At 51.8% G+C, this 26,440-nt stretch overlaps 10 protein-coding genes across 10 annotated transcripts; 3 read left to right on the forward strand and 7 right to left on the reverse strand.

The window, feature by feature from the left end:
* Positions 1-2,068: 2,068 nt before the first annotated feature.
* On the reverse strand, positions 2,069-3,735 carry QC763_601950 (uncharacterized protein; the record flags this gene model as incomplete). Its single annotated transcript, XM_062914043.1, has 2 exons — positions 2,069-3,601; positions 3,658-3,735. 2 exons carry the CDS (start codon positions 3,733-3,735, stop codon positions 2,069-2,071), a joined length of 1,611 nt encoding a protein of 536 aa, XP_062762895.1.
* A 2,220-nt stretch (positions 3,736-5,955) lies between these two features.
* On the reverse strand, positions 5,956-7,940 carry PPH1 (Serine/threonine-protein phosphatase PP2A catalytic subunit; the record flags this gene model as incomplete). Its single annotated transcript, XM_062914042.1, has 6 exons — positions 7,273-7,940; positions 7,019-7,060; positions 6,831-6,936; positions 6,213-6,746; positions 6,077-6,149; positions 5,956-6,022 (listed from the first exon to the last, which is right to left on the reverse strand). Exons 1-6 carry the CDS (start codon positions 7,426-7,428, stop codon positions 5,956-5,958), a joined length of 978 nt encoding a protein of 325 aa, XP_062762896.1. The 5' UTR covers positions 7,429-7,940.
* Positions 7,941-8,029: 89 nt separating this feature from the next.
* Positions 8,030-10,627, reverse strand: EXO84 (exocyst complex component exo84). The gene is made up of 3 exons (XM_062914041.1): positions 10,204-10,627; positions 8,631-10,135; positions 8,030-8,574 (listed from the first exon to the last, which is right to left on the reverse strand). The coding sequence occupies exons 1-3, from the start codon at positions 10,396-10,398 to the stop codon at positions 8,220-8,222; spliced, it is 2,055 nt and encodes a 684-aa protein (XP_062762897.1). The 5' UTR covers positions 10,399-10,627; the 3' UTR covers positions 8,030-8,219.
* Positions 10,075-12,140, forward strand: TOM20 (mitochondrial import receptor subunit tom20). Its single transcript, XM_062914040.1, has 3 exons — positions 10,075-11,069; positions 11,153-11,499; positions 11,557-12,140. Exons 1-3 carry the CDS (start codon positions 11,006-11,008, stop codon positions 11,701-11,703), a joined length of 558 nt encoding a protein of 185 aa, XP_062762898.1. The 5' UTR covers positions 10,075-11,005; the 3' UTR covers positions 11,704-12,140.
* An 825-nt stretch (positions 12,141-12,965) lies between these two features.
* YPO7 (Fe-S oxidoreductase) lies at positions 12,966-15,601 on the reverse strand (the record flags this gene model as incomplete). Its single annotated transcript, XM_062914039.1, has 2 exons — positions 15,354-15,601; positions 12,966-15,265 (listed from the first exon to the last, which is right to left on the reverse strand). The coding sequence occupies exons 1-2, from the start codon at positions 15,412-15,414 to the stop codon at positions 12,966-12,968; spliced, it is 2,361 nt and encodes a 786-aa protein (XP_062762899.1). The 5' UTR covers positions 15,415-15,601.
* Positions 15,602-15,770: 169 nt separating this feature from the next.
* Positions 15,771-17,451, reverse strand: QC763_601890 (uncharacterized protein). Its single transcript, XM_062914038.1, has 4 exons — positions 16,699-17,451; positions 16,533-16,629; positions 16,437-16,472; positions 15,771-16,214 (listed from the first exon to the last, which is right to left on the reverse strand). Exons 1-4 carry the CDS (start codon positions 17,034-17,036, stop codon positions 15,861-15,863), a joined length of 825 nt encoding a protein of 274 aa, XP_062762900.1. The 5' UTR covers positions 17,037-17,451; the 3' UTR covers positions 15,771-15,860.
* A 327-nt stretch (positions 17,452-17,778) lies between these two features.
* On the reverse strand, positions 17,779-18,959 carry toa2 (Transcription initiation factor IIA subunit 2). The gene is made up of 3 exons (XM_062914037.1): positions 18,670-18,959; positions 18,319-18,466; positions 17,779-18,154 (listed from the first exon to the last, which is right to left on the reverse strand). Exons 1-3 carry the CDS (start codon positions 18,711-18,713, stop codon positions 18,005-18,007), a joined length of 342 nt encoding a protein of 113 aa, XP_062762901.1. The 5' UTR covers positions 18,714-18,959; the 3' UTR covers positions 17,779-18,004.
* vma16 (V-type proton ATPase subunit c'') lies at positions 18,532-20,478 on the forward strand. Its single transcript, XM_062914036.1, is given in 6 exon segments — positions 18,532-19,161; positions 19,248-19,282; positions 19,382-19,473; positions 19,540-19,848; positions 19,910-20,310; positions 20,321-20,478. 5 exon segments carry the CDS (start codon positions 19,104-19,106, stop codon positions 20,019-20,021), a joined length of 606 nt encoding a protein of 201 aa, XP_062762902.1. The 5' UTR covers positions 18,532-19,103; the 3' UTR covers positions 20,022-20,310; positions 20,321-20,478.
* A 552-nt stretch (positions 20,479-21,030) lies between these two features.
* Positions 21,031-23,254, reverse strand: QC763_601860 (uncharacterized protein; the record flags this gene model as incomplete). Its single annotated transcript, XM_062914035.1, has 1 exon — positions 21,031-23,254. The coding sequence occupies exon 1, from the start codon at positions 23,128-23,130 to the stop codon at positions 21,031-21,033; it is 2,100 nt and encodes a 699-aa protein (XP_062762903.1). The 5' UTR covers positions 23,131-23,254.
* Positions 23,255-23,333: 79 nt separating this feature from the next.
* On the forward strand, positions 23,334-24,809 carry QC763_601850 (uncharacterized protein; the record flags this gene model as incomplete). The annotated part of the gene is made up of 3 exons (XM_062914034.1): positions 23,334-23,867; positions 23,939-24,352; positions 24,409-24,809. The coding sequence occupies exons 1-3, from the start codon at positions 23,660-23,662 to the stop codon at positions 24,807-24,809; spliced, it is 1,023 nt and encodes a 340-aa protein (XP_062762904.1). The 5' UTR covers positions 23,334-23,659.
* Positions 24,810-26,440: the final 1,631 nt, after the last annotated feature.

Raw genomic sequence — 26,440 nt, forward strand, 5'->3', positions numbered from 1 at the left:
CCTGTACATATTGACTGGGACATCTTCCCCCTTTGTGATGCGTGTGAAGGAAGATAAATTCGCCTGACCAGCTGAAGGAGTACCCATTAACATCTGGTCCGTTGATTTGGGAAGGAAGCATCCGGACAATCTCCTCTTGTGGCGTGTCGGATTTGGGTTCAGTCAAGTTATGGATCTTAAGCGAAGCGATCTCCTCGAGATGGATGGGCACCGGCCAAAGATCATGTGTAATGCTGGACGAAGAAGCCGTGCGAATTCTTCGAACTTTGAGGCCCTTTTTGTTATTGGAAACTGTCAGCATGGTCTTAGTTCAACAGTAGACTGAAGGACTAAACACCATGCATCATACTCTATTGGCAGTGTCGGAAGGAATGGCGATAAAACCCTCCACCATGCCCCTTCTTCTGCATGTATAGATGTTGATGATGACTGCAATTGTTTCTCTTTGGAGTTAGGAAACACCAAGTTTATAACCCCAAGATGATCTTCCAACACGTACAGAGCATCAGCATCAGACGTCGTGGCTGGATCAAACACTTTGCTCTGATGCTCCTCTTCTTGTTCGACAGATCATAGACATACTCAACACCCCTAATATCAATATACTGAGCCTAGATCGTCCTTGAGGTCTCTAATTGCTGATTGGCACTTACAGCCCGGCGACTGCTAGGCCATAGCGCGTGAAGTCTGCCGATAGAATATTCCCGAACTAAATACGGGGCAATCATGAGACAAATCTCATATGGCAGAAAGCCCTAAATAATATCAATCTTTCTCGCAATGACCTCCTCCATCTTCTTTGGTCGTCTCAAGTCATAAGACGACGTTGTCTGGAACGAGAACTCACAGCCCTGAAAGACTCAGGCGATGGGCAAGTCTTGCCTTTATGACCGAACGACTGGCCAGCATAGTCAAAACATCCCGCATGATAACCATTTGCCGCGCCTCTTAGGTTAGCCCGGTCATGAGTACAACTCAGACTAAAACAGGGTCTAAATTCCTCCTTCAGTTCCCCTCTGCCCGGTCGCCTGGACACCTCGTGCACGATGTTGGTTATCTCGTTTACAAACGGACGAGATACTCGGGAGCTTCCAGGAGCTGATATAGGTGTTAGCGATGTGTTCACTGTTGTTGCCTTCATTTTCAGGCTGCTGCTCATCTACCTGAAGCAACCATCATCTCTTCATCCTCAATCGGGAATGTACAGAGTCGGCATCGTGGAGGGACACAGTGACCGACCCACTCATCATCCTCAGGATGATGGCTTCCACCATCGGATACGAAGCTGGATCCTTGCCGACGATGACATGTTGTTAGCAGATTGAAGGCGGATGAGAGAATAGAGGACATGGAAAGAAAGGTGAGAATGTCAATCTTCAAAATAAAGTTGGTTGAGGGAAGTGCAGGCAACCAAGACCTAGATGTCGAAGATATCAGTTATCCTGGGTGATGTACATATCCTCGCCTGCCACCTCATCCAAGCCACCGGCCTAGACACTGCCAAGGTGTAGCCTCCCCTCAGGTGTGTCCAAGACAAACTAGCCGCGGAGGCTGTGGTAGTCAATGAACTCGAAAATAAGAGCAAGGTAGACCGCCTTTTCCCGCTACCTAACTATTGTCTGTGTTTGTTGCCTACTTATTGTGTTGGCGAGGTGGAAATGAGAGCCCCACTTCTACACCACTCTCCTCCTGCTCGGTCTCATATTGCAATCAGTTCACATCGAGACAACCGCCGAAAAAACAAGGAGAAATCCACAATCTGCTTTTCTATTACTACCTAGATTTAGTAACTCCACGGTACGATATTACCACAAAAACAGCAAAACATCACAAACTCCTAGTCCCATGCTTCCTGTGTTGAGTTTCAGGCCCTTGGTATCCTTAATCCCAGGTTATTCCAAAATCAGCCCGACAGAAAGGAAATGTCCCACCCTGGATCCCTCTCTACCCATGACTGCTCTTCGACCCATGATCCTCTTCCCCAGTCTCACCGTACATCTCGCGCTAAAAACAAAGACACAGTAATCAGCAAATCATGTTCTCATTTCTTCATGTCCCCAACAAGCCCTCATTCTGGATGATGATACCGCTCCTCCTCATCCTCCCCCTCCTCCGCCTCAGTCCCCTCACTGATCGCCCCCATAATACCACCACCACCACCCGCAACCTGCACATACCCATACGCCAGGTCCGGCCCCAACACCTCCGTAGGCGGCAGCAGCGGCGGGTACTCTCTCGGCGGAGGGGCAGGAGGCAGCGGGGGCAACGGCCGGTCCAGCCTCAGAATCTCATCATAAGGGGACAAGGGATCAACGCCAAACTCATGGGAATGAAAGCCTACCATTGCCCTTGCCATCCAGGCCAGATCCTCCGCCCTCGTCGCCTCCGACGACCCCCCATCCATCTCACCCGACACCACAGCATTCTCATCCGTAGCAGCCGGCGAATAAAGTGACCTCACACTCTTCAAACTCCTCCCACTGCTGCTCAACCCCCCCGGGCCCCGACTGCTGCTCGGTCGAGCAGTCACACTCGGCCTCCCCAAACTACTCGGCAACGACTTTGAGCTCCCGCCCCCCCTCTTGATAGTCGAATACCTCGACCCCGTCCAAACACTCGCACTCCCCTCCTCCACACTGCTCGCCATCTTCCCATACGCATAACTGCTCCTCTTCTCAAAATCCGCCGCCGCCACCGCCGCCGCAACCGCGCTCCGCCTCGGCCCGTAATCCGAACAAGAATAATGCCCCGGCGCCGACGACCCGTCCGGAATGTGAAACCTCTTGTCAAACCGCGAGAGCGCATAGACATACACCACCACCAGCTCAATCCCAAAATTAAAACAATAATACGGCGCCTTGCCGTGATACCAAGCCGGGTTGTTCACCGGCCTAGGATAATACGCAATCACCGCCCTGAAGATGGCCCCCGCCGCCAGCAACAAAGCAGTAAACGTCAAAAGCGCAAACTTTGTCCGGAAGTGCCCCTCCCCAAACTTGTCAATCTTGGTCCGTCTCGGTACAACCGCCGCCAGCGTCACCAACGGGATCGGCAAAAACGCAAAGACGGCCAGGTACGTCGCGCAAAACAGCTGAATGTTCCGATCAATCATCCTCACCCCCGGGTCCTGCGTGAAAAAGCTCTGGACCGTCACGCTGATAACCATGACGAGCAACGCAATCAGACTCCCAAACAGGACCCTAAACAGCCAGGTGATGCTCTTGCTCCAGCCAAAAAAGGGATGATAGGCCCGGATGATTCTTTGCGCAAAAATCAGGTTGGTGATGAACAAGATGAGCACCCCAGCCGCCGTGAAGATTTGCGAGGCAATCGCAACGTTGACGTCCCTCGGTTTGGACGCCCAGACTATTCTCATGGATAGGGCGACGATACGCGCCATGCAGAAACCGAAGAGCAGGACCGAGAAAAAGAACTTGTACGATCTCCGACGGTTGCGCTGGAAGATGGTCATGTTTGTTGCCGCGCCTGCTACGAAGAGGGCGAGGAAGATGGCGCAGATGGGGATGTCGGGAGTGAGGCCGGGGACACCGCCCGAGGCGGCGGTGGGGGGTGGGAAGGGGCCATTGCCTGCGATTCGGGGCTAGAAAAGAGATAAGTTGATGTGAGAATACCCGATCAAGACAGAAAGTAACATACCGCTCCCGCCCCTGTAGCAGCCGGTGCAGCTGGTGCAGTTGACGGCGCCGTCGGCGCGGCATAAGTAGAATTGGACATTCCTGCCCTCTTTCACCGTATCTAGTCCACTCAGGACCTGATATCATCCAAATAAAGAAAGCAGTAAGAAAGCAGTAAGAAAGCAGTAAGAAAGCAGTAAGAAAGCAGTAAGAAAGCAGTAAGAAAGCAGTAAGAAAGCAGTAAGAAAGCAGCACTACTGAACGAACGGTTGGCCTCGGGGAACCGAATTACCTAGAAACTCGCCAAGCTCTCTGTCCCAATGTATATATGAACTTGTCAGGGACGATCAACACGGATCAAAATAAATCGCCAAGATGCGAGAGAACCCAGAATCAGAAAAGAGGAAGACTGAAAGAGTAAGAGGGAAAGAACGGGTCTCGAATCGGTAGACGGATTTCAACTCACCGGGCGCCCACGCCTCGATCTCTGATCCGAGATGCAGATTGCGTTCGTCCCCGCCTCAGAACAGAGGGTGAAGGAACCAACACGTCAACCTCTTCTTCTCCTGCACGCCCGAACCACGAAACCTTCAGCACGAAAAGAAAGTAAAGGAGCGAACAATGCAGCTAGAAAACCCAACAACAAAAACCCGTAACCGAGTAGCAGGAAACTAGAGGGCTGGGGACACTGTCAAGGTATAAGAAGCAGGCCGTAGCGGCGATCGGCGGCGCTTCTTTGCATGTTTGTTGACATCCATCGTTGCTCTCCCCGTCGGATGCTACTATCCCGGCGGTTGCGTTCGAAAATGCTCTGGGTTCAGGCTTGTTTAGCGGGTCAGGTTGACCCAGGGACCTTTCTTGAGAGATAGGCCTCCTTCAGTGTTCAGACACTCATTGCAGACGAACCGACCGCTCGGTTTCATGTTAGCCGGTCTTAGCTCTCCCGGAAACAAAAAGGCTTGCCCTAATCATGGTTAGCAATCCGTCCAGAAGAGCTCATTTTGTTTCTCTGAAAAGAGTATTGAGGGAGCAAGAGGAAGCTTGCCAACGGTGGTGTTGACGAGGCGTGACGATACCGTGTCTTCATACCAGTATCTCGGGCTCCCAATTAGCACGACCGGTCTCGAGTTAGGCCTCGCGCGGTCCTCTGCTCGCATAACGGTCTGGTGTTTGTGGTATGATTTGACTTCGGACGGATCGAACCCGAGGCTGCAGACGGCATGAGAAAGCCTCGGCCAGCGAGAAGCTGCGGCTGGCGTCGGTGTTGTTCATCAGCTACATCGCTCGTTGCCCAGAGTAACCGGACTGCCGGGTTTGAAAAGACCGCGCGCTGTCCTGCTGGAAATGGAAGTCAAGGTTGCGACTTTGGCCAAGATGAGGATGAAGAGAAACTCCCTCCCAAGTTCATATTTCGCTGACAACCTTGATCTGTACCTTCCGTGTCATCCAGCACGCTTTCCATACCTATCAAAGATCCTCTTCCACTTCCCCCTCTTCCTCCACAAACCCTCAATGCGGATGTTCTCACGGTGATTTCCCTAGGACTCTGTCAAACTTCCATCAGCCAATCCCGTTATCACAAAGACCCCTGGATATGGTGTTGATGCCTGAACTGCTGTTATTCAAGCCCATGTGCATGTCCTGGAGGCCTTCAGCAATATCGCCGGGTTATTTCAAATTAGCAGTACTCATCCTATATCTTTGATCAAACATGAGAGAGACTTTTGCCTGTTTATCGCCCTGTAACAACTTCCGTCAGTTGGGTCATCAGCTTTGTTTCATTCTGGAATAAACATACCATATTCGCCTAGCCCCATTTTCTTTTCGAGATTCCTCGTCTTCGTTTCACAAACATCTTTCATCACTTTTCACTACAAAAGCCAAAGTCCCAAGGTTGAGAAAAAAATGCCCATTCACCTGGCCAGCCTAGTCTAATCCCGTTCTTCTAAGTGCTGCGAACGAGATGTGAAGATGGGATGCACCTATTCAAGTCACTTCGCTACCGAGACCACCGGATGTGAAACTGAAACAGGTGACTGTTTTTCCTTGTGCTCAAGAGACAAGTCGGACCATCTTGCAGTTGATACATTGGGCATTGTAGTCTGTCAGCCGCCTCCAAGTGATCCTCGCTTTTCGCTCTCCGACCTCGACGGGTATTCTGACAAGTGAACCATGGAATTGTATCAGTAGACGCTTTGCCTCCCTTATTAGTATGCAATCACCGCAGAGGGAACTGCGATGCTCCAAGTCTAGGTCAGCTGATCAAAGGAAGTAATCCGGAGTCCCTGCGTGCCGTCATTAGCATGGTTCAAGATTAAGGTCAAAAGGGTTCCTTACGGCGAGAGACCATAGGCTCACCGGCCCGAGGGCAGGGATCAAATTGCAAGCTGTGAAGTGTTAGTGTTGCTCTCCACTCACACTTGCTCTGCAAGAGCACATACAATGTGTATTTCAAGTGTTCGTCAATCTCCATTATCGCAGCTTGGTTACCGCATCTGTAGCAGTAATTGGGCGCTGTGGCATATTAGTAACCTGTCATTCCCCAACCAAACCGAGAGCAGCCCAAACAAAACCTACCAGAGAAGATTGTGACAACATTTCGGTCTTGTGACCAGTTGTAACCTTCCATCACAAGCTGATGCGCGCGGGCAATCAGCGTCAAGCCGTTGTTGTGGTTGAAAGCCTCCGAGATATCCTGGCCGAACGTATACCCGGCGCCACGGGGGGAAATACCCCAGCCGCAGCGGTCATCAGGGTCCGACCAAAGGAGATCGCACATGGGGCCCTCATGAGGCACTTCTTGAATCCGATCGAGAGCTTTGATGTTATCGAGGGTATCGATACTAGGCGAAAGACCGCCGTGCAGACAGAAGATCTGGTTGTCGATGAGAGCGGTGAGGGGGAGATAATCGAAGAGATCGGTAAAGTACTTCCAGACATTAGCATTACCGTACTTGCGAAGGCACTCGTCGTAGAAGCCGTAGACCTGGGTGATCTGGCGCGACTCGTGGTTGCCTCGGAGGATGGTAATTCGTTTGGGGTATCTAATCTTGAGCGCGACGAGGAGGGTGACCGTCTCGACCGAGTAGTAACCTCTGTCGACATAGTCTCCTGTAGACAACCAGATGTGTTAGAATCCCGACTGGCATGGTCGCCTGCCGAGGCATTGTGAAGCGAGGGTCGAGGGTGCCATACCCATGAAGAGATAATTGGTATCGGGGTTGGGACCGCCAATCTTGAACAACTCCATAAGATCGTGAAACTGGCCGTGGATGTCACCGCACACCGTGACGGGGCATTTCTATCCATCCAAACAAAACATAAGCCTTGAACGCTACAGATGTGATGGCGGGAAACTTTAGGGGTGGATCGGATATACATACGACAGGTTGTACGTTGGATTCTCCCTGGAGAACCTCACGTGCCTAAAACCGTCAGACCGTCAGCGACTATTTCATCGTCATTGTGCTGTGTGGCCGTCAAGGTGTATCGACATGTGCACGCGACCACAGGCTCCTTTGGCAGATGGTGGTAGGTTGCAAGGTCGGTAGCCAAGGCGGGGAGGGGCCATGGTCGGCGCGCGCGGCGATAGAAAGGGGGAGGGGGCAGCAGAGGTAGAGAAAACAATCCAACGGACCTTCTCGCACAATCTGTGCACATCCGACTCGGTCAGCTGCTTGCAGGCCATCAGGCTCTCGATCCAACCATCCAGAGTAGGGATGGTGGTTTCCTGAACCTGGACGGGTGGCAGGTCGGTGGGAGCGCGCCCGACATCCTCCATGGTCGTATCCATTATGACGATTGCTCTGTAACTCTAGAAGACGGTGTCGATGGTGGTGGGTGTGCTCGACAACAGAATGGTGATGATGCTAATTGCAGTGCGCGAATGTTAGGGGTGCTGGGAATGCTGGGGGCAGTGTGGTTCGCGAGAGAGAACTGGAAGTAGCAACGCAATGACGTTAGGTTGCGAGTCCACAGGCGCGGCGCGGCTTGCTCTCCTCTCTGCTGGGCTCAAAATTGGGCAGGTAGTGGTGGGTAGGTGGGAGAGAGCTGGTGGCAAGTCGCAGTTGAGGCTTCTCCAACAAAGAATCAAATGGCACGCAGCTCGGGGGTCGGCCAAAAACACGTCGCTTACACCGTTAATAACATCACAAAGTGGGAGAGAACGGTACAGAGGGTATATCAGCGGGCAATCGTGAAGTTGTTCCGCGCAAAGGAGAGGTGCTGTGCTGTGGAAATTGCGGAGAGGGCGCTTGTCAGCTCTGGGCTGCCACCAGCTGCAAGGCCTAACGCGGGTTGGAGGTGGGATGTTGGGTAAGCATTCCTGGACTTGCCCCGCCTCCTTATTCCCAGCAAGGCGGTGAGTCGTCTAGCCAATCACGGTGCATTATTCATTGCTTGACAGGCAGCTCTCTCAGCCTTGTATATATTGCCCCGGTTGTATGTTTGTGTATCTTTCTTGTTCCAAACCCATTATATCTCACAATAAGAAGTCTACATTATTTTTTATTACCACTACAACCACGCCAGAAACCCCCCAACACACCTCAGGAGATAAACAAATCCCCCATACACCTATTAGGCTCAAGACAAGCCCAAGCCAACCGGCCCGTTAGAGCCACTCTCGGCCCCGGTCTTGACATTCTGTCCAACTAGATTGCGAAAGTCCAGGCCAACCTCAGACAGCATGTCGGAATGTTCCTTTGCCCGATCCATGCATTGAACCCACACCTCGTCACCTTCTTCGGTACTGCTGAGCTGCCGAGCAAGGATTCCGTTGAAGGCATCCACTTCCTCCTTGGCCCACTTGACACATGCGCCCATCATGGGAGGCGGGAAACACGCCTGGAAACAGCTGACGGTGTTTCGTATGATGGTGAAATAAACAAATGAGATCTCCCAGATGTACAGATGCAAATCGCCCTTGAAGATGCATTGTCTGTGTCATGGTTAGCTGCGTAATCCAAACATTTCTCTCCATTAAAATCGACTTACCTAGATCGCTTTTGAATAATCTCACTGCGGGCCTCCAGATACGCCTCTCTGGCACGGTCTTCAAAACCGAGGCGCGTTAACCAAGAAACATTCTGCTTGGTCTTCCGCTGGTGGTGATGCGTGGAAGTGAGCTCACGGGCAATCAAGGCCGCCAGCTTGGCACACCTCTCCTCAACTTTGAAGGTAATAAAGTCATGGGCAATGGCGTTCTTACGTACACCCAACGCTAAGCTCTTCAACTTTTCGATGCGGGCGACTGCCAGTTCAATCTGTTGGAGAGCGATATTGATATCCAGCTCATCCATCTCGCTCTCGACCCAGCGAAGGTTCTGCTGCTTCCCATCCACCTCAATGAGCATATCCTTGATATCGGACAGCGTCTCGAGCAGCTCAGTCTTTTGCAAGAGACCAGGATCGCGCGACGCAAAATAGTTGATGGTCTCCTTGGCCTTGTTGGTGGCTTCTCTTTCAGACTGGAGGTTCCTGCGCAATTCCTCCACAGTCTTGCGAATGTTGAGAATCAGCGTGGCCTTTTCAGGATCTTCCGGTTTCTCTGTCCGGTAAATAAAAGACTCGTTTCCTCCACCGCCGCGAACCATGATGGCATCGGCCAACTTGTTCCTACCAGCTGACGAATCGCCTGTCCCAGCCATATCCACCACCTCCACGTCCAACAAATGCGAGCACCGGTCAGCCACCAGCTTCGTCATTGGACCCCTCCCATCAGCCCCCCCAGGTCCATCCGTCTTCCGCTTCTTGCGAGACGCGATTAGGAGGTGGTCGTTCAGGAGGAATATTTGCATAGACCGTCTAGACTTGTAGGTCGCATTATCGAGCTCTACCCACGGACCTGCATTTTGAACAACATGACGACCAGGGACGTTCGGTAGAAATTTCTGAGAGCCTTCTACGTTCTTGTAGAGCGCTTGCATCTGCGCGCTCCAGAGTGCCGTTCGATCAGCGACAGAGCTGCGCTTGTCCCGCTTGCTGAGCCCTGAAGGTATCTCATTGTTAAAGCTAACGGGTTCGGTACTATTGGAAGCCGAGCGAAGTGCTGTGGTGTTGGTCTTTAACTCCGACATCAGGTTCTTGAGAGTGCGCATCTCGCCCTTGAGCTTCTCGGCCTCCTTGCTGATTTTGATGAACTGTGTGCGGTTCTGGTAGACATTTTGCTGCAAGTCAATTGAGGCGCGGCTCTTCAGCTGGCGCAAAGCAATTTCATACTCGCGAATCTCGTCCTCGGTGGCCTCACTAAGGATCTCGGCGACATAGTTCTCGGCAACAAGGTTCGGATCTCGAAGAGCCCTGACATCGACTTCGGGTGTAGCTCCAACCTTTCGGCCACTCTCACCTCCTCTAGACGGCGGGGGCCGGCGGTCTTGAGCCTGGGCTTGAACATACTGGTCGAGGTTGCTGAGAGCTGGCATCGGGTTGGCGGTTGGATCGAAATCGGTGGGGAGTTGGTTGAAGCGGGTCGAGTATCTCCGTTTTACAAGATCAGACGTCTTATTTTCCAAGCAGGCTGTCAGTCAGGGAGCACAGAAATGTAGTACCAAAGCGGCTGCGAACTCACCTTTCCACTGCTCTGCGGCGGGGGTCGGGGCCGAGCAGGCGGGGCCTCTTCCGCGATGGACCGGGACCCGGACCTCTGAGAGCTCGCATCATTTTGCTGCAAGATTGGCCCCGAGATCTTGATGGGGGCTGCCTTGTTCTTCCTCTTTCCGCCGCTTCGCAGCGATATCTTGAGCCTATCCCGATCTTCAGACATGGTGGGCGATTGGCACAATAACAAGGGATAAAAGTACAAGCCAAAGCCAGAAGCCAGAGGGATAAATCGGAGGCAAAGTTAATAGAGAAACGACGGTGTTCTGCTCAACAGAAACACGAGCTTGTGACAAGACAACAAGCGTCAGCCTCCTTGGCTACAGGCGCGCAGGCTGTGGTTGATGGCTTCAAATTCACAAGGCCGACTCCCTCCAACCACCAGCGACGTTCCCCTGCGTTTCAACCAGTGGAGCTAGATGATGCAGCCGCTTGGACCGTGCGCTTTACATACCTACGCTAGCGTCATCGCCCCACCTAGACTCTCTGGCCCGGGTCCCGTGGACAGAGCTTGGCAGTGAACCTGGATCTCGGCCGGCAACGGGGATGAAAAATTACCAGCGGCACACTGCGAACCTTCAGCAGACTGCAGCTCAGCTCCCACCTCCCATCTCCCACCACCCATCCAGCCATCCATTTCAAGCTACCACCCGACCCGATCTCTCCCCGCCTTGATCTCGGTTTCCAGTTGCGCCCCTCGGCCAGAACCTCGCCAGCTCACTATTTATCAACCCGCCTCTACCCCTCACCACAAATAATAAGCCTCTGTTACAATGGAATCTTCAGCAACAAGACCTGCCGTCATTGCTGTGGCCGCGGTTGCTACTGGTCTCTTGGGTGTGTTCCAGCCCGTTCCAACTTCCCACCTCCCATCCCTCCCTGCACCAGGCCGCAAAAAAAGCTAACTGCCCTCCTCACAGCCTACGCCGTCTACTTCGACTACCGTCGCCGCAGCAGCGCCGAGTTCAGGAGGGAATTGCGCCGCAACGACCGCCGCCAGGCTCGCAGCGCAAAGGAGCAGGCCCTCATCGATGCCGAGGCCCAGAAGCAAGCCATCTACCTCGCCGTAGACGAAGCCAAGGCCGAGGGCTTCCCCGACAACTCGGAGGAGAAGGAGGCCTACTTCCTCGAGCAGGTTCAGATCGGTGAGACCCTCGCCGCTGACCCCTCCAAGGCTCTCGAGGCCGCCCTCGGCTTCTACAAAGCTCTCAAGGTCTACCCCACCCCTGGTGACCTGATCAACATCTACGACAAGACTGTCTCCAAGGTAACAATGCTCGCTTTCCAGTCCAACTCTTGACTGTCTTACTGACCCTCGCAATAGCCAATCCTCGACATCCTCGCCGAAATGATTGCCTACGACGGTGCGCTCAAGATTGGCACCAACTACACCGGTCCCCCCGGCGTCGACATGGCCGCCCTGATGCGCGAGATGGAGGAGATGGGCGTCAACCCAGCGGACATGGATTAAACGACTTTTCTCCGACAACAAGACCAACACGATCTGGAAACGACGATAATGAGCCCAAAAATGGACAAGATGACGACGGCTGGACTAGGATATGGGAGAGCACCTGTCGCGTCGGGAAGGGAAAGCAAAAAGTCAGCCAGGAGAGAAACGGGAGGACTTCGGCATATCGCGATCGAGACAACGGAACTGTCATTTTACAGGCGCGCAAACAAGAAACACAGTCAACATAACACTCTACTCGGCGAAAACGGCAATCTCTCTCTGCTCTGACTTTGTTCTTTTCCCATCCAGGCACAGGGGCGGGAGACGGATTCGATTTATCCCTTCTTTTTTTTTTTTGGTTTAAAAAGAGAGGGGAGTGTATAAAAGACGCTTGTACATATAGACAAAATATCGTGGGATGATGATGATGGGTAAGGTAGTGCGGGGCCGGGAGGCAGGGGGGAAGGGAAGAGGGGCAAACTTGGTTTCATCAATGGGGGGGGGTATGGGAAACTGGGGGTTGGGGCGGCAAACCAAAAGAAAAAGGGAAAGGGGTTTGCTGGGGCGGGAGGGCTTCTGCTTATGATCGGTTCTGTAATGAGATAAACACCACCACACAACACCCAGTGATTAAAGTAAAAAAATAAAAAAGTTAGAAAATTGTTGGGGGGAGGGTTGTGTGTGTTACTGTGACACGGGATGGGAGCATGTGATGCTGTCCCGCGGTTCGTATGTTGGAGATGAGGGGAAGCTGCTTGGGTTTTGTGCTGGATTATGCCCCCGAGATGAAGAGAGCGGGAGAATGTGAAGCCTCTGGACAAAAGAAGTATGGTGCACCTGGTTTAGAAGAGACAAGTCTTCTAACACTGTCCACTTGGTTTTCCGCTCGTGTGGGTTTAAAGCAACAAGCTCGAGGCGGGTTCTATCGCACACAGCATGAAGAGACTGTTCAACCAAAACTAATGTTTGCAAACAATCACCAACTTTGCCATATTCACAACACTGCTTTCAACAGAGGGAGACATAGGTATGGTAAAAAAGAATCCGAAGAACGCAAATCATCTCCTTTCACCCTTTGCGATCTTCGCTACGTAGGTAAGTAGGTAGGTAGTCCCTTCACTCACCCAACACATCACCAACATAGAAACCTCAAGTACCAAGTGTATTGTATCACGTATGTATCATGAAAATGTCCCACTTTTCCATTTTAGTAGTCCATTTTCTACATAATCCCCAAAACGCCTTTTGAATCCCACACTCCATGTCTTTCCTATAAGCGCCTATGAAACTTCCACCGGCCTCCCCTTCCTATCAACCCTCTGATCCCTCGGATCAAACCCTCCCCTCCCCCACGTGGCCCACTCCGGCGTCTCAGGCCCCATATACTCCTCCGGCGTAAACTCCCCATCCGGCCCCCTCTCCTCCAGCAGCTTAAAAAACCTCTCGTAATCAATCCTAGTATGCCACTTCCCCTCCTTGTGAAACCTGTCACTCGCCAGCAAGATGCAGCAACTGTGCGCATGCTCCGCCGCAATCCCATAATTCAGCCCCCTCTTCTTCAGCGCCTTTTCTAGCGCCACCACAAAGTCACACACCTCGTTGTAAAAGGGCACATTCTGCATCGTCAGACCTGCCGAGGACGAGGTGGATGTTCCGCAGTAGGTGACACCCTTGATTTCGACAAAGCAAGGGAGTCCCTTCTGGACTAGGTCAGCGTAGCCTTCCACTTCGTCTTCGAGGTTAAAGTCCTTGACGAGGGTGAGGCGGAATACCGTCCGTTGTTGGAAGCGGCGTTCGCGGAGGATGTCGAGGCAGCGGTTGAATCGCTCCCAGAAGTCGCGGTGGAGGGGTCTATCAATGCGGCGGAGGGATTCCTTGTTTGAGGCGTCGATGCTGACATACAACTGGGTGACGTGTTGGAGGGCGGCGAGTTGATCGGGGTGCTGGGCGTTGCACACAAGGAAGGAGGAGATGCGCTCCTTGTGGAGCATACCGAGGAACTCGTTGATGTGAGGGTAGAAGATGGGCTCGCCGACTAGTGACAAGGCGCAATGGCGGATGCGCATGGCCTCAGCGAAGCGCTCTGCTCGTACTCCAGGGACGCCGCGCATCATTTTGATCTTCTTGTAGTGATTCTCCTTCACACCGTTGAAGATGAGATCTGGGGGATCCACGACCCAGCGCCAGTTGGTGCCGACGGGATTTGTGCCGTGGCGCCAGCAGAAGACGCACTTGTTGGAGCAGGAGAGCGATGGTGTGGTTTCCATGCACTGGTGAGAGTTGATGCCGTAGAAGGAATACTTGTAGCAGGAGCCACGGCCGCGCAGGGCAGACTTTGTCCAGCGGCAGATCTTGACACCCGAGTGAGAGCCAACGATGGCGTAGCCTTGCTTTGTTAAGGAGTTATATGTGGGTGAACCCTTCGGTACCATTTCCTTGATGACGGCCGGGGCAGCAGCCTTCCTTTTTGGCTTGCCTTCGATTGTAAAATCGACGGCGATCGGCCCAGACGACTTCTTCCCAGTATTGCCGCTCGCCGCCATAATCTGCCCAAGATCCTCCAGATCTCCCAAATCCCCCGAGCTCTTGGACTTTCCATTTTGCTCAGCGCCCTCATCATACACCTCTCCATCATCATCAAGTTCCTCATCATCACTCTCAATCGGATCACCAGAACCAGGAACACCCTCCCCTAGCCCACCATTCTGCTCAATCTGACCCAACACATCTACCAACCCACTCTTCCACTCCGCCAATCTCTCCTTCCCGTCTCTCTTCCAATCACCCATCCCCAGCGGATACGCCCTCTTCCTCCCACTCAACTTCGCCATCCACTTATCCACCTCCTTCGCCTGGAAACAATACCCCTCCTCCTCCGTCGGCCACCCCTCCCTATCCCCAAACCCAAACACCGAATACCCCAATATCGGCGCCAAGGGCGAAGTATCAATCCGGAAGTCGTGATGTGTTTCCTGAAGGTGCTCCAAGAAGGTATCGTTGATACTATCAATATTAAAACTCGGCAGCAGGATCAAATAAAAGTAATCCACCTTCTCCTCCCCCTCCGTCTTTGGCGGACTGATGAAATACTCATCATAGTCCACCTCCGAAAGATCCAACACCTGCAGCGGCAAGAATGTCGTTTGCTCCCCTTTTGCCTTTGTCAAAGCCTCCTCAAACGCCCCCGCGAACTGCTTCACGATCTTCTCGGTGCTCCCCGTCAAACAAGAGAAAAAGACCAAAACTTGAATCTTCCTCGCTTCTCCCCCTTCCTTCTTCACCCGTTTACTCGCATCACCCTTTATCCTCCTCGGCCCGGCGCTCTTCTTCTTTACCCCCTCTTTCTTCTCATCATCACCCGACGAACCCTCCGAGCCGGAAACTTTCTTCACCACCACCTTGTCAAGTTTCTCTGTTGTCGTCGTCGTCGTCTTCTTCTCGTCCTTATTCAACGCCCTCGGCAAAGCCACCAATTTCTGTTGTTCTGATTGCGCGTCGTTCAACCGGAGGTAAAATCTCAAAAAAGTAAGGATAAACGCCGTCGAAAGCAAAATAGGGATGCGGTGTTCGTGCCAGAGATCTACAGCATCTACAATATGAGGGGAACACAAAATATTAGCCCACCATACAAAGCGAATGGGACATAGGGATGGGGGAACAAAACTCACAGTCCATCACCCTGCCCATGATGGCGGGGCTGAACCCCTCCCAGTCATTGGGGAAGACCATTGCCGGCGGCGTTGATTGATTTGCTGCTGCCCCAGCGCGATGTTGTACCACGTTCCCTTCTCGAGATGTATATGCAGGTCGGGTGTGAAAAGCTCCTACTCTGCTGCTACGACACAAAAGGGCTATTGTCGCAAGGGAAAAAAAAAGATTTGAATTGGGGTTGTCTGGATTGATTCGCACCCGCCTCCCTGCACGCCAAAAACTGGTGCCCCGCACTAAACGTCGGATTAAGCTTCCTTTCCCTTATCGTTGGACCCCTGTAAGTGGGAAGCCCCGCTAGTAACCGCTGGGCGCTGGTTGACGGTGTGGTGATCCAATGGGAGTTGGAGTATTGAGCATTTCAAGACAACATCAGGTTGAGACAATCCAGAGTTCTGTATACATATAAAATCTACATGTTTTGTATCTCTTCGCCAGAATGGGTATCACATCGACCAACACCCCCTTCACCTCTCCTCCTCCACAACTAAATCCTGTAACACATCCTCATCCTCCTCCTCATCATCCTCACTCTTCCTTCTCCTCCCCTCAACCCCATCATCCTGCGTCGCCAGTGAAATCCCACCCACACTTACACCATCACTCATCACTGCTTCCTTGACCCCCTCATCCTTGCTCCCAATAATGACATTCCCCGCCACAAGCATCGCAGCCCCCATCCACCACAATGGCGGGAGCGCCTCAGAGAAAATGGCAAAGCCGAGGATGGCGGTGATGAAGAAGTTGCAGGAGGTGTTCATGATTGAGACTTGAGTCGTAGAGTTACCCTTTGAGAGGGCTTTTGTAAAGAGGGTCCACATCTAGGCAAGAGTTAGTGCGATTTGAAAGTGAGGGTGTTGTAAGTGGGAGGGGGGTGAGGGGTGGGGGTTGGTGAAGAGGCACAATTGGTACTATTCGCAGCCTCGTAGGGCTGGACCACTCAGCTGAGGTGGTGGATGCATGCAAGGTGCAAGGGGAAGAGATAAAAAGGGGGGTTATGCAAGTATCAGGCCATGTGGAACATAAGTGAAAACGGTACTTACGATGCCGTTGAAGACGAGATTGAGGGAGAAGAAGGACTGTTGAAGATGTCAAATACATAGCTACATGGCTTGATTCATAAAATGGAGTGAACTTACACCTCTCACACCAACCTCAACAATCCCCTCAGCCTTCTCCAGGCCAACAAGGCGCGCAATCCACACCGACAGTGTAGTCGTCAACTCAGTCGTAGTCCTGCAGAGATTAACATCGTCATCAGTTTGAGCCCCAGACACACAATCGACATGACAAAGAATCACTCACAACTTGGCAAAAACACCATTAAAAGCAGCACAAGCCCCGCTAGCAAGGGCATAAACAATCCACTCGTTCCTCTTCGTCCAGCTCGCCGTCGATGATGGCACACCACCCCCATCAACGGCTGTACCCTCCGGAAAGAGCGGACGCTCCTCATCTGATAGCCGGCTCATACCACGCTTGTCCTTCTCATCCTCTGCAGCCGTTGGCTGATTTGGCGGGGCTCTCTTTTTGAGAGATGTCACTTTCGTATCCGATGAAGAAGTCACAGCCGAGGAGTTGGTTGTTGTATCATCCAACCCAGAAGCAAGCCTGCGCTGCGCCTGTTGTCTTGTCGTTGGCATTGCTTGAGTCGTCGTGGTGTGGGGACAGACACGGGCCGCGCTGAACAAGGAAGGCCGACTGGCTGGCTTTAAAGAGCAATTGATCCCCGTGCGTTATCGAATGGGGGTAGCGGATGGCCCGGAACAAAAAGGCCTGCGGTTTGGGGACGCACAGGAGTCCTCGGTTCCTGTTTTGTGCCGTTTCCAAGGATGTGGGATGGAGGTCTTGGCTGAGGTTCGTTGTTCACGAAAACGGTGTCCCACTGTTGGTTTTGGAAGTGGTTGTCTAAGTTCGAGTCATGCAAATCTGAGACTTGGAAGCGGTGATAGCTGAGATGGTAATTGCTTGATAAGTTCTCAATTGCACTTGTGAGATGCTGTCCTCACAAAGAAAGTTTAAGATGAGTGTGTTTCTTGACACGATGTTGGATTGATGTCAACTCTGGCCCCTGTAGTGGTGCACGTGCCACTGGAGAACAGGGGGGCCATTTCAGTGTGATGATACCTTCATTTGCAAACTGTTTTACTTAGATACCTGGTAATCTCTTTGCCCGCTTCTGAGCAAGTTCAGAAACTGCATGTCGTATATATTCAACATATATGGCCATCCCCTATCAATCAAGGTGGTGGGCAAGGCACGACTGCCTTTTGGCTCAGTTCATCATCAAAGATTCCCAGGCCATCTGGCCGAGATACATGAGAACAAACGATATATGATATGAGGGCCTCTTCAGTCCCATGTCTGTTCATCCCAATGGTTATTTGCTCAAGTCTCGACGACTGGTGAGCTGCTGTATAAATAAGATCTATGCTGGTGTATAATCTCAAAGCAAACCGCATATGAGAACCTCTAGGTTGACCATAAACGCCTATAAACCGCCCATACTATGCCCATATGCCTCGAAAACAAATGCCCAACTCCAGCTTGCCATTGCAAAAAAAGAAAGTCCATGATGTGACAAAAGCTCAGGTCGCTTGGCGAACGGCGCTTACTTGTCATCGTTGCGCTTCGCGCTGCAGCTCACAATCTTCACCTTGTCGGCGACGACAGATCCTTGGTTTCCGTCCATCTTGAAGGTGACATTGCGGATCAAGAAGGTCCAGACTTCATCACAGAAGCGATATGTGTCGAGGGAGCCCTGTAACGTGAGAGGAGTGTAACCTCGTTGTTAGCCTTGTATGTTCTTAACTACTCGCCGTGAGAGAGCAGGCAAAGAAGGGTTGTGTGTATGCAAGGGTTATAGATGGGTGTTCGTGTACAGCGTGCCTCAGGTTAGGAATGTGGAAAGAAGATGGTATTCACCTTGAAAGTCAAGCGCTGCTTGACCTTTTCTTGCAGCGTCTCGGCAACAACACGATCGAACTGAGTCAGCACCTTCATGGCGAGCTGAGGAGCGATACTTTCATCGCCAATCAGTTCGTCGAGGGCATCCGTCAGCGTCAAGCCGAGACTGTATCCCGACAGGGAATGTCAGCAACTCGACTTCCTGATTTTACGATATGGAGATGAAGAATGGATCTGTGTTGGAAAGAAGTGGACAGCAGTGAAACGGCTTGTTTTGCTCTGCTATGCTGCCTTAGGGTGCGCCACCGCATCCGCGGATGGGGCTCGCGCAGCCATCAAGAGGGCGGATTCGTGCAAGTAAATATGTACCTTCCATGACGATACAAATCGTAAAAGCCGGTGTTCGCCGCCATCGTGTCTGTATCTTATGTCTAGTGCGTTTTTCTTGATACCGCAGGGTCTGATGGCGTGGTTGTTTGATGAAAAGTTCAAAAGTTTGGGTGGTTTAAATACTTCTGGGGAAGATGAGGGCTGAGAAAGCTGGAAGCAGGCGAAGCCGTCTGAGTCACGTGCCAATGGATCCACTTGTCTCCAACGCAGCAGCTGCGGGCTTGGCAGTTGGCGGCGCTGTGGACTGGCTCATTGGACATCTGTGTTTTGGGGAACCTGGAAGCAACGCAACGCATCAAAGCCGATGAACGAACTGTCGAAGCTCTGGAAAGGGACCTGACGACCGCCTCCTTTTCGATCGACAAGCATCGACCACGAACCCGAACAACGGTGCAATCAATACATCACTCAGGATGAGCTTAACGTACGGGGTTGCGGGGATAACAACCCTCCTGACAGTGGTGGGAGCTTGTGAGTTGCCTACACCAGCGCAGCAGCATGCATGGCGAGATGGCCATCATGAAGAGCTTCCTTTGCTAACCACATTGACTGCGCAGACATGCTTTTTACTGGAAACGGTGAAGCATTCAATGTACGATTACATCCGTCCATCCGTTCGATCTGTTCCTATCAGCGCAAGCCATCATTACGCGGTCTCGACAGTATGCTTACGACGAATCGCTTGTTCTAGGTCGGCGCCTTTCTCGAATCCGTTTCTCCATACGCGTGGGCAGACACAGGCATTGCCCTCTGTATCGGCCTTTCAGTAGTAGGAGCAGCATGGTATGGACCAACCCCTATCGTTCTGGGCAGAGCAACAGCATAGTAACATGGTGATGCAAATTACAGGGGTATCTTTATCACCGGTTCCTCCATCCTGGGTGGTGGTGTCAAGGCCCCCCGAATCCGAACCAAGAACTTGATCTCGATTATCTTCTGTGAGGTCGTCGCCATTTACGGCGTCATTATGGCCATCGTCTTCTCCGCCAAGCTCGCCCCGGTCGAGGGCGCGGATGTATACTCTGGCAGTACCTACTTTACGGGTTATGCGCTCTTCTGGGCTGGTCTGACTGTCGGCATGTGCAACCTTGTTTGCGGTGTTGCTGTTGGTATCAACGGTAGCGGTGCTGCTCTTGCCGATGCTGCCGATCCTACTCTGTATGTGCGCCCGCGATCAACAACATGATCAAGGTACAGCTACTGACATCATATGCCACAGCTTCGTCAAGATCCTCGTCATCGAGATTTTCAGCTCCGTTCTTGGACTCTTCGGGCTCATCATTGGACTTCTCGTTGCCGGTAAGGCTGAGGATTTCGGGATGCACTCCTGATCAACTTTTCAGCCTTGTCTTGTCTTGTGGTTTTAACTACCTCTAACGTACCATTATCACACACGCATCATTCAAGGATGACGAAACGGTGTACATTACACATATCTTACACAACACAACACACCACCACATATATGACGCCCGCCCCCCCCTCCTCCCCACCCCCAAAAAGAAACACACATCCATGAGAATTTGAGACTGCTATAGCGAGCGTGTCTTGTCATCGTCGTCGTCGTCTGTGTTGTAGTAAGCAAGCTTCATTTTTTCTTCATCACACCTGGCGTTTTTTTTTTTTTTTTGGAAGAAATTAGGGCGGTAAATGGGCTATTAAGGGGGTATGGGTTGGTTGGTTGGTTGGTCTTTATTGGCATTGATGATGATGGACAGGCATATGTATTAAACTTGGGGGATGGGGTTGGGGGATAGGTGGTGGGGAGTGTGTAGAAGTAGAGATGCTCTTTTTTTGCCAACGTTATTGTACAAGGGAAAACAGAGTCAAAGAGACTGGCTATGTTGATTGATCCCTCCAAAACAGTGATGCTGCTCCTGCCACACAACCAGCATCAGGTTGCTCCTTCCGCATTATGTGACTACCACCAAATGTCGCTCCTCCCCTTCTGGGGTTTATATACTGCCTTTCTTCGCTCTTTCCGTCACTGAACGAGACTCCTTCGACTCTGCTCTTGGCAAATGGCTCAGCAGTGTTGGGAGTCGCGACACCGACCTTGGTAAGGACCAAAGAGTACCAAGGGGCGTTCGTTCGAGTCCAAGTAAAACCACTGGTTGTCTCTATCCAACTAGCAGAGCTAGTTGGATAGCTTTTTGATATTTTCACTTCTCCTTTCTTCACCAGGCGATCATTTTCTTTTCCAGATGCACTTGAATGCCACTTACTTTTTGCTCGCTGGTGCAGAGAAATATATAACAGCCATAATTCAAATCTTGTGGTTACGCTACATGGCTTCAAAACTTCCTTGTTCGTTTACATCGTAAGTTAAGAGACAAAATATCAAGCCAGCTCACTCCTTAACTCGCCCATCATCAGCGCCTCGATTGTTTCTCCCTTTTTGATCGGACCATCACCCGCCGGCATGGTAAGCAGTGCGTTCGCCCCTTCCAAACTTCCTACTTTGGAACTTCTCTGCCCGCCTGTGCTAGTGGCGATGAGTTTCCCCTCCTTCGAGACGGTCACCATGGCGCGGTGGTATTCTGGCCGCGATTTATCAACGGGAAAGTCGTGACCTAGCACCACTGGCACTTTTGGGAGTCCTACTGGACTAATGCCCGCTAACTGATGCAAAGCAGGGAGAACAAACAGATAAAACGTCACCAGCGCCGAGGCGGGGTTGCCAGGGAGGCTGAAAATCATCTTTTGGGATTTCGTCCCGTCATTGTTCTTGACTGGGACGGTAGCGAAGGTGGTGGGCTTGCCGGGCTTCATGTTGACTCTGCCGAAATGGATTGTCCCGCCAAGGGAGCGTTCGATGGTTGGTTTGAGGAGGTCAAGTTCACCCATTGAGACGCCGCCTGTGGTGAGAACTATGTCGGAGGATCGAAGGGCCTGGCGGAGGGTGGTCTCGAGGTTGGATTGTTTGTCTGAGACGATCCCGAGGTCGAGAGGGGTGAAGCCTGCTTGGGATATGACTGAGATGAGGGTTGGACGGTTGCAGTCGCGGACCTCGCCGAGGGATAGTTCGCGGGGAAGAGAAGGGTCAACAATTTCGTCGCCGGTGGAGAGGACGGAGATTGTGGGTGGAGAGTAGATTTTGACAGATTGGGTTCCGATGCTGGAGAGGAGGCCGATAGAAGCTGGGGAGAGGCGGTTCTTGCTTGGGAGGAGGAGGGTGTTGAAGGGGATGTCGGAGCCGATTTCACGGATGTTGGCGCCGGGTTTGACGATGCCATCAGAGAGGATTTCTACGGAGGATTCTTCTTCGATTTCCTGGCCGGTGGTTGGGTGGGTTGTTTTGGTCGTGGAGATAAGGACTGTGTCTTCTACCATGACGACGGAGTTGGCGCCTGGGGGTAAGGGCGCGCCGGTGGTGATGCGGGCAATCTGGCCTTCTTTCAAGGGGACGAGGTTGGAGGAGGGCGCGGCATGGGAGGTAGAAACTACGGGGTAGACTCCGCGGAGGTGCCCAGAGTAGGGGACGACAACGGCATAGCCGTCTACAATACTGGCGCGGAAGGCTGGGACGGGAGCGGAAGCGTAGATGTCTTGAGCAAGGACTTTGCCGACGAGGTCAGGGGTGACTTTGGCGGTGGTGGTTGTGGGGCATGGGGTGTGTTTGGCTATGAGGGAGAGAGCATCGTCGACCGAGAGCATCGGGTATGGGGAGGAGCGGTGTCTTCGGCTGGGGCCGAGCGATGGGTCGTTGGATTTGGGGTTTTCAGAGGAAAGTCTGACTAAATTTCCGTGATTGTGTCCATGGCCGTGGCCGTGCGAATGTGTGTGTCTATGACAGCTATGGCCATGGTCATGCTGGTGTGAATGAGAGTGACCGTGAGTGTGAGCTTGAGCCTGGGCATGGCCCTGGGAGCCCACTCCTGCTTCCTTCTCAAGTTTCTTCACTCCGCCAGAGTGAAGAGCTCTAGAATTGGCTCCAGCTGCTTGGATACAAGCATGTGGTAGTGTCTTGATCACAGCTTGGAGGTTCTCTTTGGCGCCCTTGGGGGACCCAGGAAGTGTTATTATGACTGTCTTGTTCCTCACGCCCGCAACGGGGCGGGACATCATGGCAAAAGGAGTGATAGCCAGAGAAGCTGCTAGCATTCCGTGAACGAGACCAGGGGCTTGCTTGTGAAGTAATGGCGACACAGCTTCAGGGGTGCGGTCAGCAATAGCAAAGCCGGTGCCACCCGTTGTCACGACCAAGTTGATTATGTGTTTGCCTTCCTCCACAGGTTCCGTCCAAGTGGTGATTTGACGCTGGATTTCTGCCGAGTCATCGCTCACGATATGAGTCTCAGCAACCGTCCATTGGTTGCCACCATCCTGCTCGAACACACTGCGTAGTGTGGCTTCTGCGGCATCGGTGGAGGGGTCTTTTGCAGCTGTCGTTGAGACAATCAGAATGGCTGCTCGCAAAGCCGGGGGTTGGGACGACATGGCCTCGGCTCTTAATAGAGGTTAAATTCACAAATGAGGAATGCCTTTTGTAGTTGAAACAAGCAAAAAAGAGAAGAGATGTAAGATTATCTATCCACAAGATGCTCAAAGTGGGGGATAGATGCACTTCCGCGGGGTCAAGATCGTGAGTGTAAAGGTGGGGCAGCTCCAGGTTGGTGTCATCGTCCACCGCTTATCACTATCAATCTTCCCAGACTCCTTCCCACAGCTCTACCATTCAAGACCACCATGCTGCTTACCACCGGTTTATCTTCAAAGGTTACCGGCGGCTGGTTCATCCTTGCCCATCGGTGGTTTGTCTTCAGCGTTTCAGGCTGCGCCTCAAGCGCTGTGCATCTAGTACAGTGCTTGGACGAGTCTCACCAATGATGGCCTTGTCGCCCATATTGTGGTCTCGTCAATGGCCCGCTGTTGGCTGAGATGATATTCATCTGTCCCTTTGCATTAAACTCTAACTCCTTGCCTTCGAATTCGACATTTCGGCTTTTCTTCGTCACCAGGCCTCGGCATGGATAACGACAACAGCAATTCCCGTCCCGACTTTGTCGATCATTCCGCGCGCAACTTCGATCGCGACTCTGATCACGACCCTGAGCACGGCTCTGAACACAACCCTGATACCCCATCTGATTGCCCATGGGTTGGCTTTTGTGTCCCTCGCCGGTGTCGCCTTTGCACCTACCCAATTGAGCCTAACGAATGGATGGTAGCTACCCGTAAGTTGTCTAACTCTTACCCCAAACACAACCATTGCTAATCATTGGCCAACCAAGACTTCATGGTGAAGTTTACTCTGCGTTCGTAAATAATGAGCATAGTATTGAAGATGTACCAAGGTTGAAGGAGGAGTTCAGGCCATGCCCTCCAGCCTGTGCTCATGATCAGTCTTATTTGAACGGATCTGTCCCTGTATATCACGCAGAATATTTCGACTATGCAGGCAATCCTCGACACGACCTCCTCACCATCACTTCCTTCTCGTTCGAACCATTGCCATTATACGATATCAAACGAAAAAAGAGGATGGTGCAGCTTCTGGCTACCAAAATGGGTGATATGTGGTGTCACCTTCCTCATGAGCTGTGCCTTATGATATCCGAGCTTGTGGTTGGGAAGTACACGGTGCTACGCTACAATAACTGTATACTGCCCGTGAAGACCTACACCACAACCTGGATCTCTCGCAAACCATCTGGGCACGGTATACTGACATTGGGATTTATAAATACGTCTGTGAACTCTCTAACATACGTCGAGCGCAATGCTGTCGGAGATTGTACGACCCAGAAATGACCCCCGAAGTCAACATCTTCTATGTGCTGGAAGATCACCTGGGCATGCGGGACCTGCTCTTTTCTAGTACCGAGAGCAAGCAAATGAATCTTTCATCCGACCATCTTGAACCAGGATTCTGGTGGCGGGTTCTCTCGTCCCCCCAGGTACTCCAGGCAGAATACGATGTAAGTGCCTCTTATTCACCCGAAGGTACACTTGGCCGACCATTTTCCATTTATAAATGGCGTGGAATTCCGAAATATAGTGAATGCGCCAACATATTCATCGAATCTCCACAACATGACATTCTCCGCGCCATTGCCGCGGGAGAACGTAGCTGCCCTCAAGCTGTATTGCCGCCCCCTATCTCCTCTGCAACCTAAGATGCCTTTGGAAAGTCTTCAAATGGTTCCATTTCGAATCAATGGACCGGGCCTCACTGGATATTCATTCTGCTGGCCTGAAGGTCTCTATTATCTTCACACCCACTACGTAGGTGAAGATGACCTGGCTATATATAATGACTTCGACATCTTAACAGAGGATCCAATCGGGATACATTTGCCAGTCGCACCGGATGAATATATAAACAGCATCTGGTTTCGGCGTGCTGCATACACCGCAGAGATTGCCTTGTGGGTAAGGAACCCCCAGCAGCTGAGAGCCACGTCACGGTACTAATTGTGGATTTGCAGATTGTAACCAACAAAGGCAACGATGTGATTACCAGGCCAACAGCCGCAACCCCTATTGAGCCTGGTTCATTGCTCTTCGACAAGTTTCCAAACGCAACAATTGAATGGAGCCGGCTGATAGGCCCACTCGACAACGGGGAGCCCGTTCAGACATACTTTAACCTTTCTAATCGGGGGGGGGGGTGTCAAGGTGTTTGCAACGCTTCAGCCGAACACCGCTATTAAGCCCGGTCCAGAACCGCCATCATGGCTCCGTTCAGCCTGCTCTTATGAGCCAGGTTCCTCGTTCGCGTACGTGGCGCATATGTCTAATGTAACCCAAATCATTGCCTGCAAAAAGAAGGCGACATATTCCCCCAGAAGACTTGGAACCGCGGAGACGTATTTTGACTGGTGGGGGTCACATTCGCCAATAATCGGCCTCATTCTTGTGTACGCCGACGGAACGAGAATTCTTCTGGGGCAATGGCGTATGGACTCTGAGACTTTGGCATTTGATATTCAACATTTGACGGCTTTATACATGGCTTTCAGACATGTTGGCATCGACAGGAACTACCCTTTTCTCTCAGAAATCTGTCTTTCCGCCCCAAGTACACCCAGCAATTTCCCAGCGGCGTGGCGCTGGCTCAAGATAGATCCTTGTCAGCCAGACTCTCTACGGTGGTGGACTGTCAAGGGGCTACACAGTGGTTCTCATATGGTATATGAGACCAAACTACCTACGACGATCAAGGGCCCCAAAGCTGACAAAGACCTATGACCTATTGAAGTTACTGGAGGTCTACACCATTTCAAACAAAAACTAAACCTTTCAAATATCCTTGTATGCCTCTCAACTATCTTTGAAAACCTATTAACTATCATTCAAGGCCTACTCAACTGTTTTTAAGGCATATTGATTAACTTCTCAAGTCTACTAACTATCTTCTAAGGCCTATTCATTTTTCTTCCAAATCTATTATTATGTTTTGAGGCATGGTTTATCGTGCAGATTCCCCACAAATTCGAAACACATATGCTTTTGGATACCTGAATGAAACCCCCTTAGCCACTATACTTTTAGGATCACAGATGTCCAATATGCAGGTAAGTGGATATCCAAGACACTCTGGGCCGCCTCAGTTACCATGGCCTCGTTGTTTCCATCATCCGTTGGCCTTGCCTTCCCCATCCCCACGGGATGGATATACTGTACTGGTCCTCACGGCCTGTATTCAAAGCTGCAGTGTCCATCTTTTTGTTAACCACATACCCTTGCCAGTGTCATCTTACCCCTGTAACACACTCGGCATGGATGTGTGAGGCGTTATTTCCGA

The sequence above is a fragment of the Podospora pseudopauciseta genome, chromosome 6 (genome assembly GCF_035222475.1).
Source record: "Podospora pseudopauciseta strain CBS 411.78 chromosome 6, whole genome shotgun sequence".
NCBI lineage: Eukaryota > Fungi > Ascomycota > Sordariomycetes > Sordariales > Podosporaceae > Podospora > Podospora pseudopauciseta.

What these genes read in the sequence shown, in the direction of transcription:
- TOM20 (XM_062914040.1), top strand. Translation starts at nt 11,006, where the DNA reads ATGGAATCTTCAGCAACAAGACCTGCCGTCATTGCTGTGGCCGCGGTT. An exon ending in GGTTGCTACTGGTCTCTTGG is followed by an intron (nt 11,070 to 11,152) that starts GTGTGTTCCAGC and finishes CCCTCCTCACAG; the next exon opens with CCTACGCCGTCTACTTCGAC. An exon ending in ACGACAAGACTGTCTCCAAG is followed by an intron (nt 11,500 to 11,556) that starts GTAACAATGCTC and finishes CCCTCGCAATAG; the next exon opens with CCAATCCTCGACATCCTCGC.
- QC763_601890 (XM_062914038.1), bottom strand. Translation starts at nt 17,036, where the DNA reads ATGCCAACGACAAGACAACAGGCGCAGCGCAGGCTTGCTTCTGGGTTG. An exon ending in AATGGTGTTTTTGCCAAGTT is followed by an intron (nt 16,630 to 16,698) that starts GTGAGTGATTCT and finishes TAATCTCTGCAG; the next exon opens with GACTACGACTGAGTTGACGA. An exon ending in ATCTCGTCTTCAACGGCATC is followed by an intron (nt 16,215 to 16,436) that starts GTAAGTACCGTT and finishes ACTCTTGCCTAG; the next exon opens with ATGTGGACCCTCTTTACAAA.
- vma16 (XM_062914036.1), top strand. Translation starts at nt 19,104, where the DNA reads ATGAGCTTAACGTACGGGGTTGCGGGGATAACAACCCTCCTGACAGTG. An exon ending in TCAGTAGTAGGAGCAGCATG is followed by an intron (nt 19,474 to 19,539) that starts GTATGGACCAAC and finishes TGCAAATTACAG; the next exon opens with GGGTATCTTTATCACCGGTT. An exon ending in GATGCTGCCGATCCTACTCT is followed by an intron (nt 19,849 to 19,909) that starts GTATGTGCGCCC and finishes CATATGCCACAG; the next exon opens with CTTCGTCAAGATCCTCGTCA.
- toa2 (XM_062914037.1), bottom strand. Translation starts at nt 18,713, where the DNA reads ATGGCGGCGAACACCGGCTTTTACGATTTGTATCGTCATGGAAG. An exon ending in GATTTGTATCGTCATGGAAG is followed by an intron (nt 18,467 to 18,669) that starts GTACATATTTAC and finishes GTCGGGATACAG; the next exon opens with TCTCGGCTTGACGCTGACGG. An exon ending in AGCAGCGCTTGACTTTCAAG is followed by an intron (nt 18,155 to 18,318) that starts GTGAATACCATC and finishes CTCACGTTACAG; the next exon opens with GGCTCCCTCGACACATATCG.
- EXO84 (XM_062914041.1), bottom strand. Translation starts at nt 10,398, where the DNA reads ATGTCTGAAGATCGGGATAGGCTCAAGATATCGCTGCGAAGCGGCGGA. An exon ending in CGCCGCAGAGCAGTGGAAAG is followed by an intron (nt 10,136 to 10,203) that starts GTGAGTTCGCAG and finishes TTGGAAAATAAG; the next exon opens with ACGTCTGATCTTGTAAAACG. An exon ending in ATTATTCAAAAGCGATCTAG is followed by an intron (nt 8,575 to 8,630) that starts GTAAGTCGATTT and finishes ACCATGACACAG; the next exon opens with ACAATGCATCTTCAAGGGCG.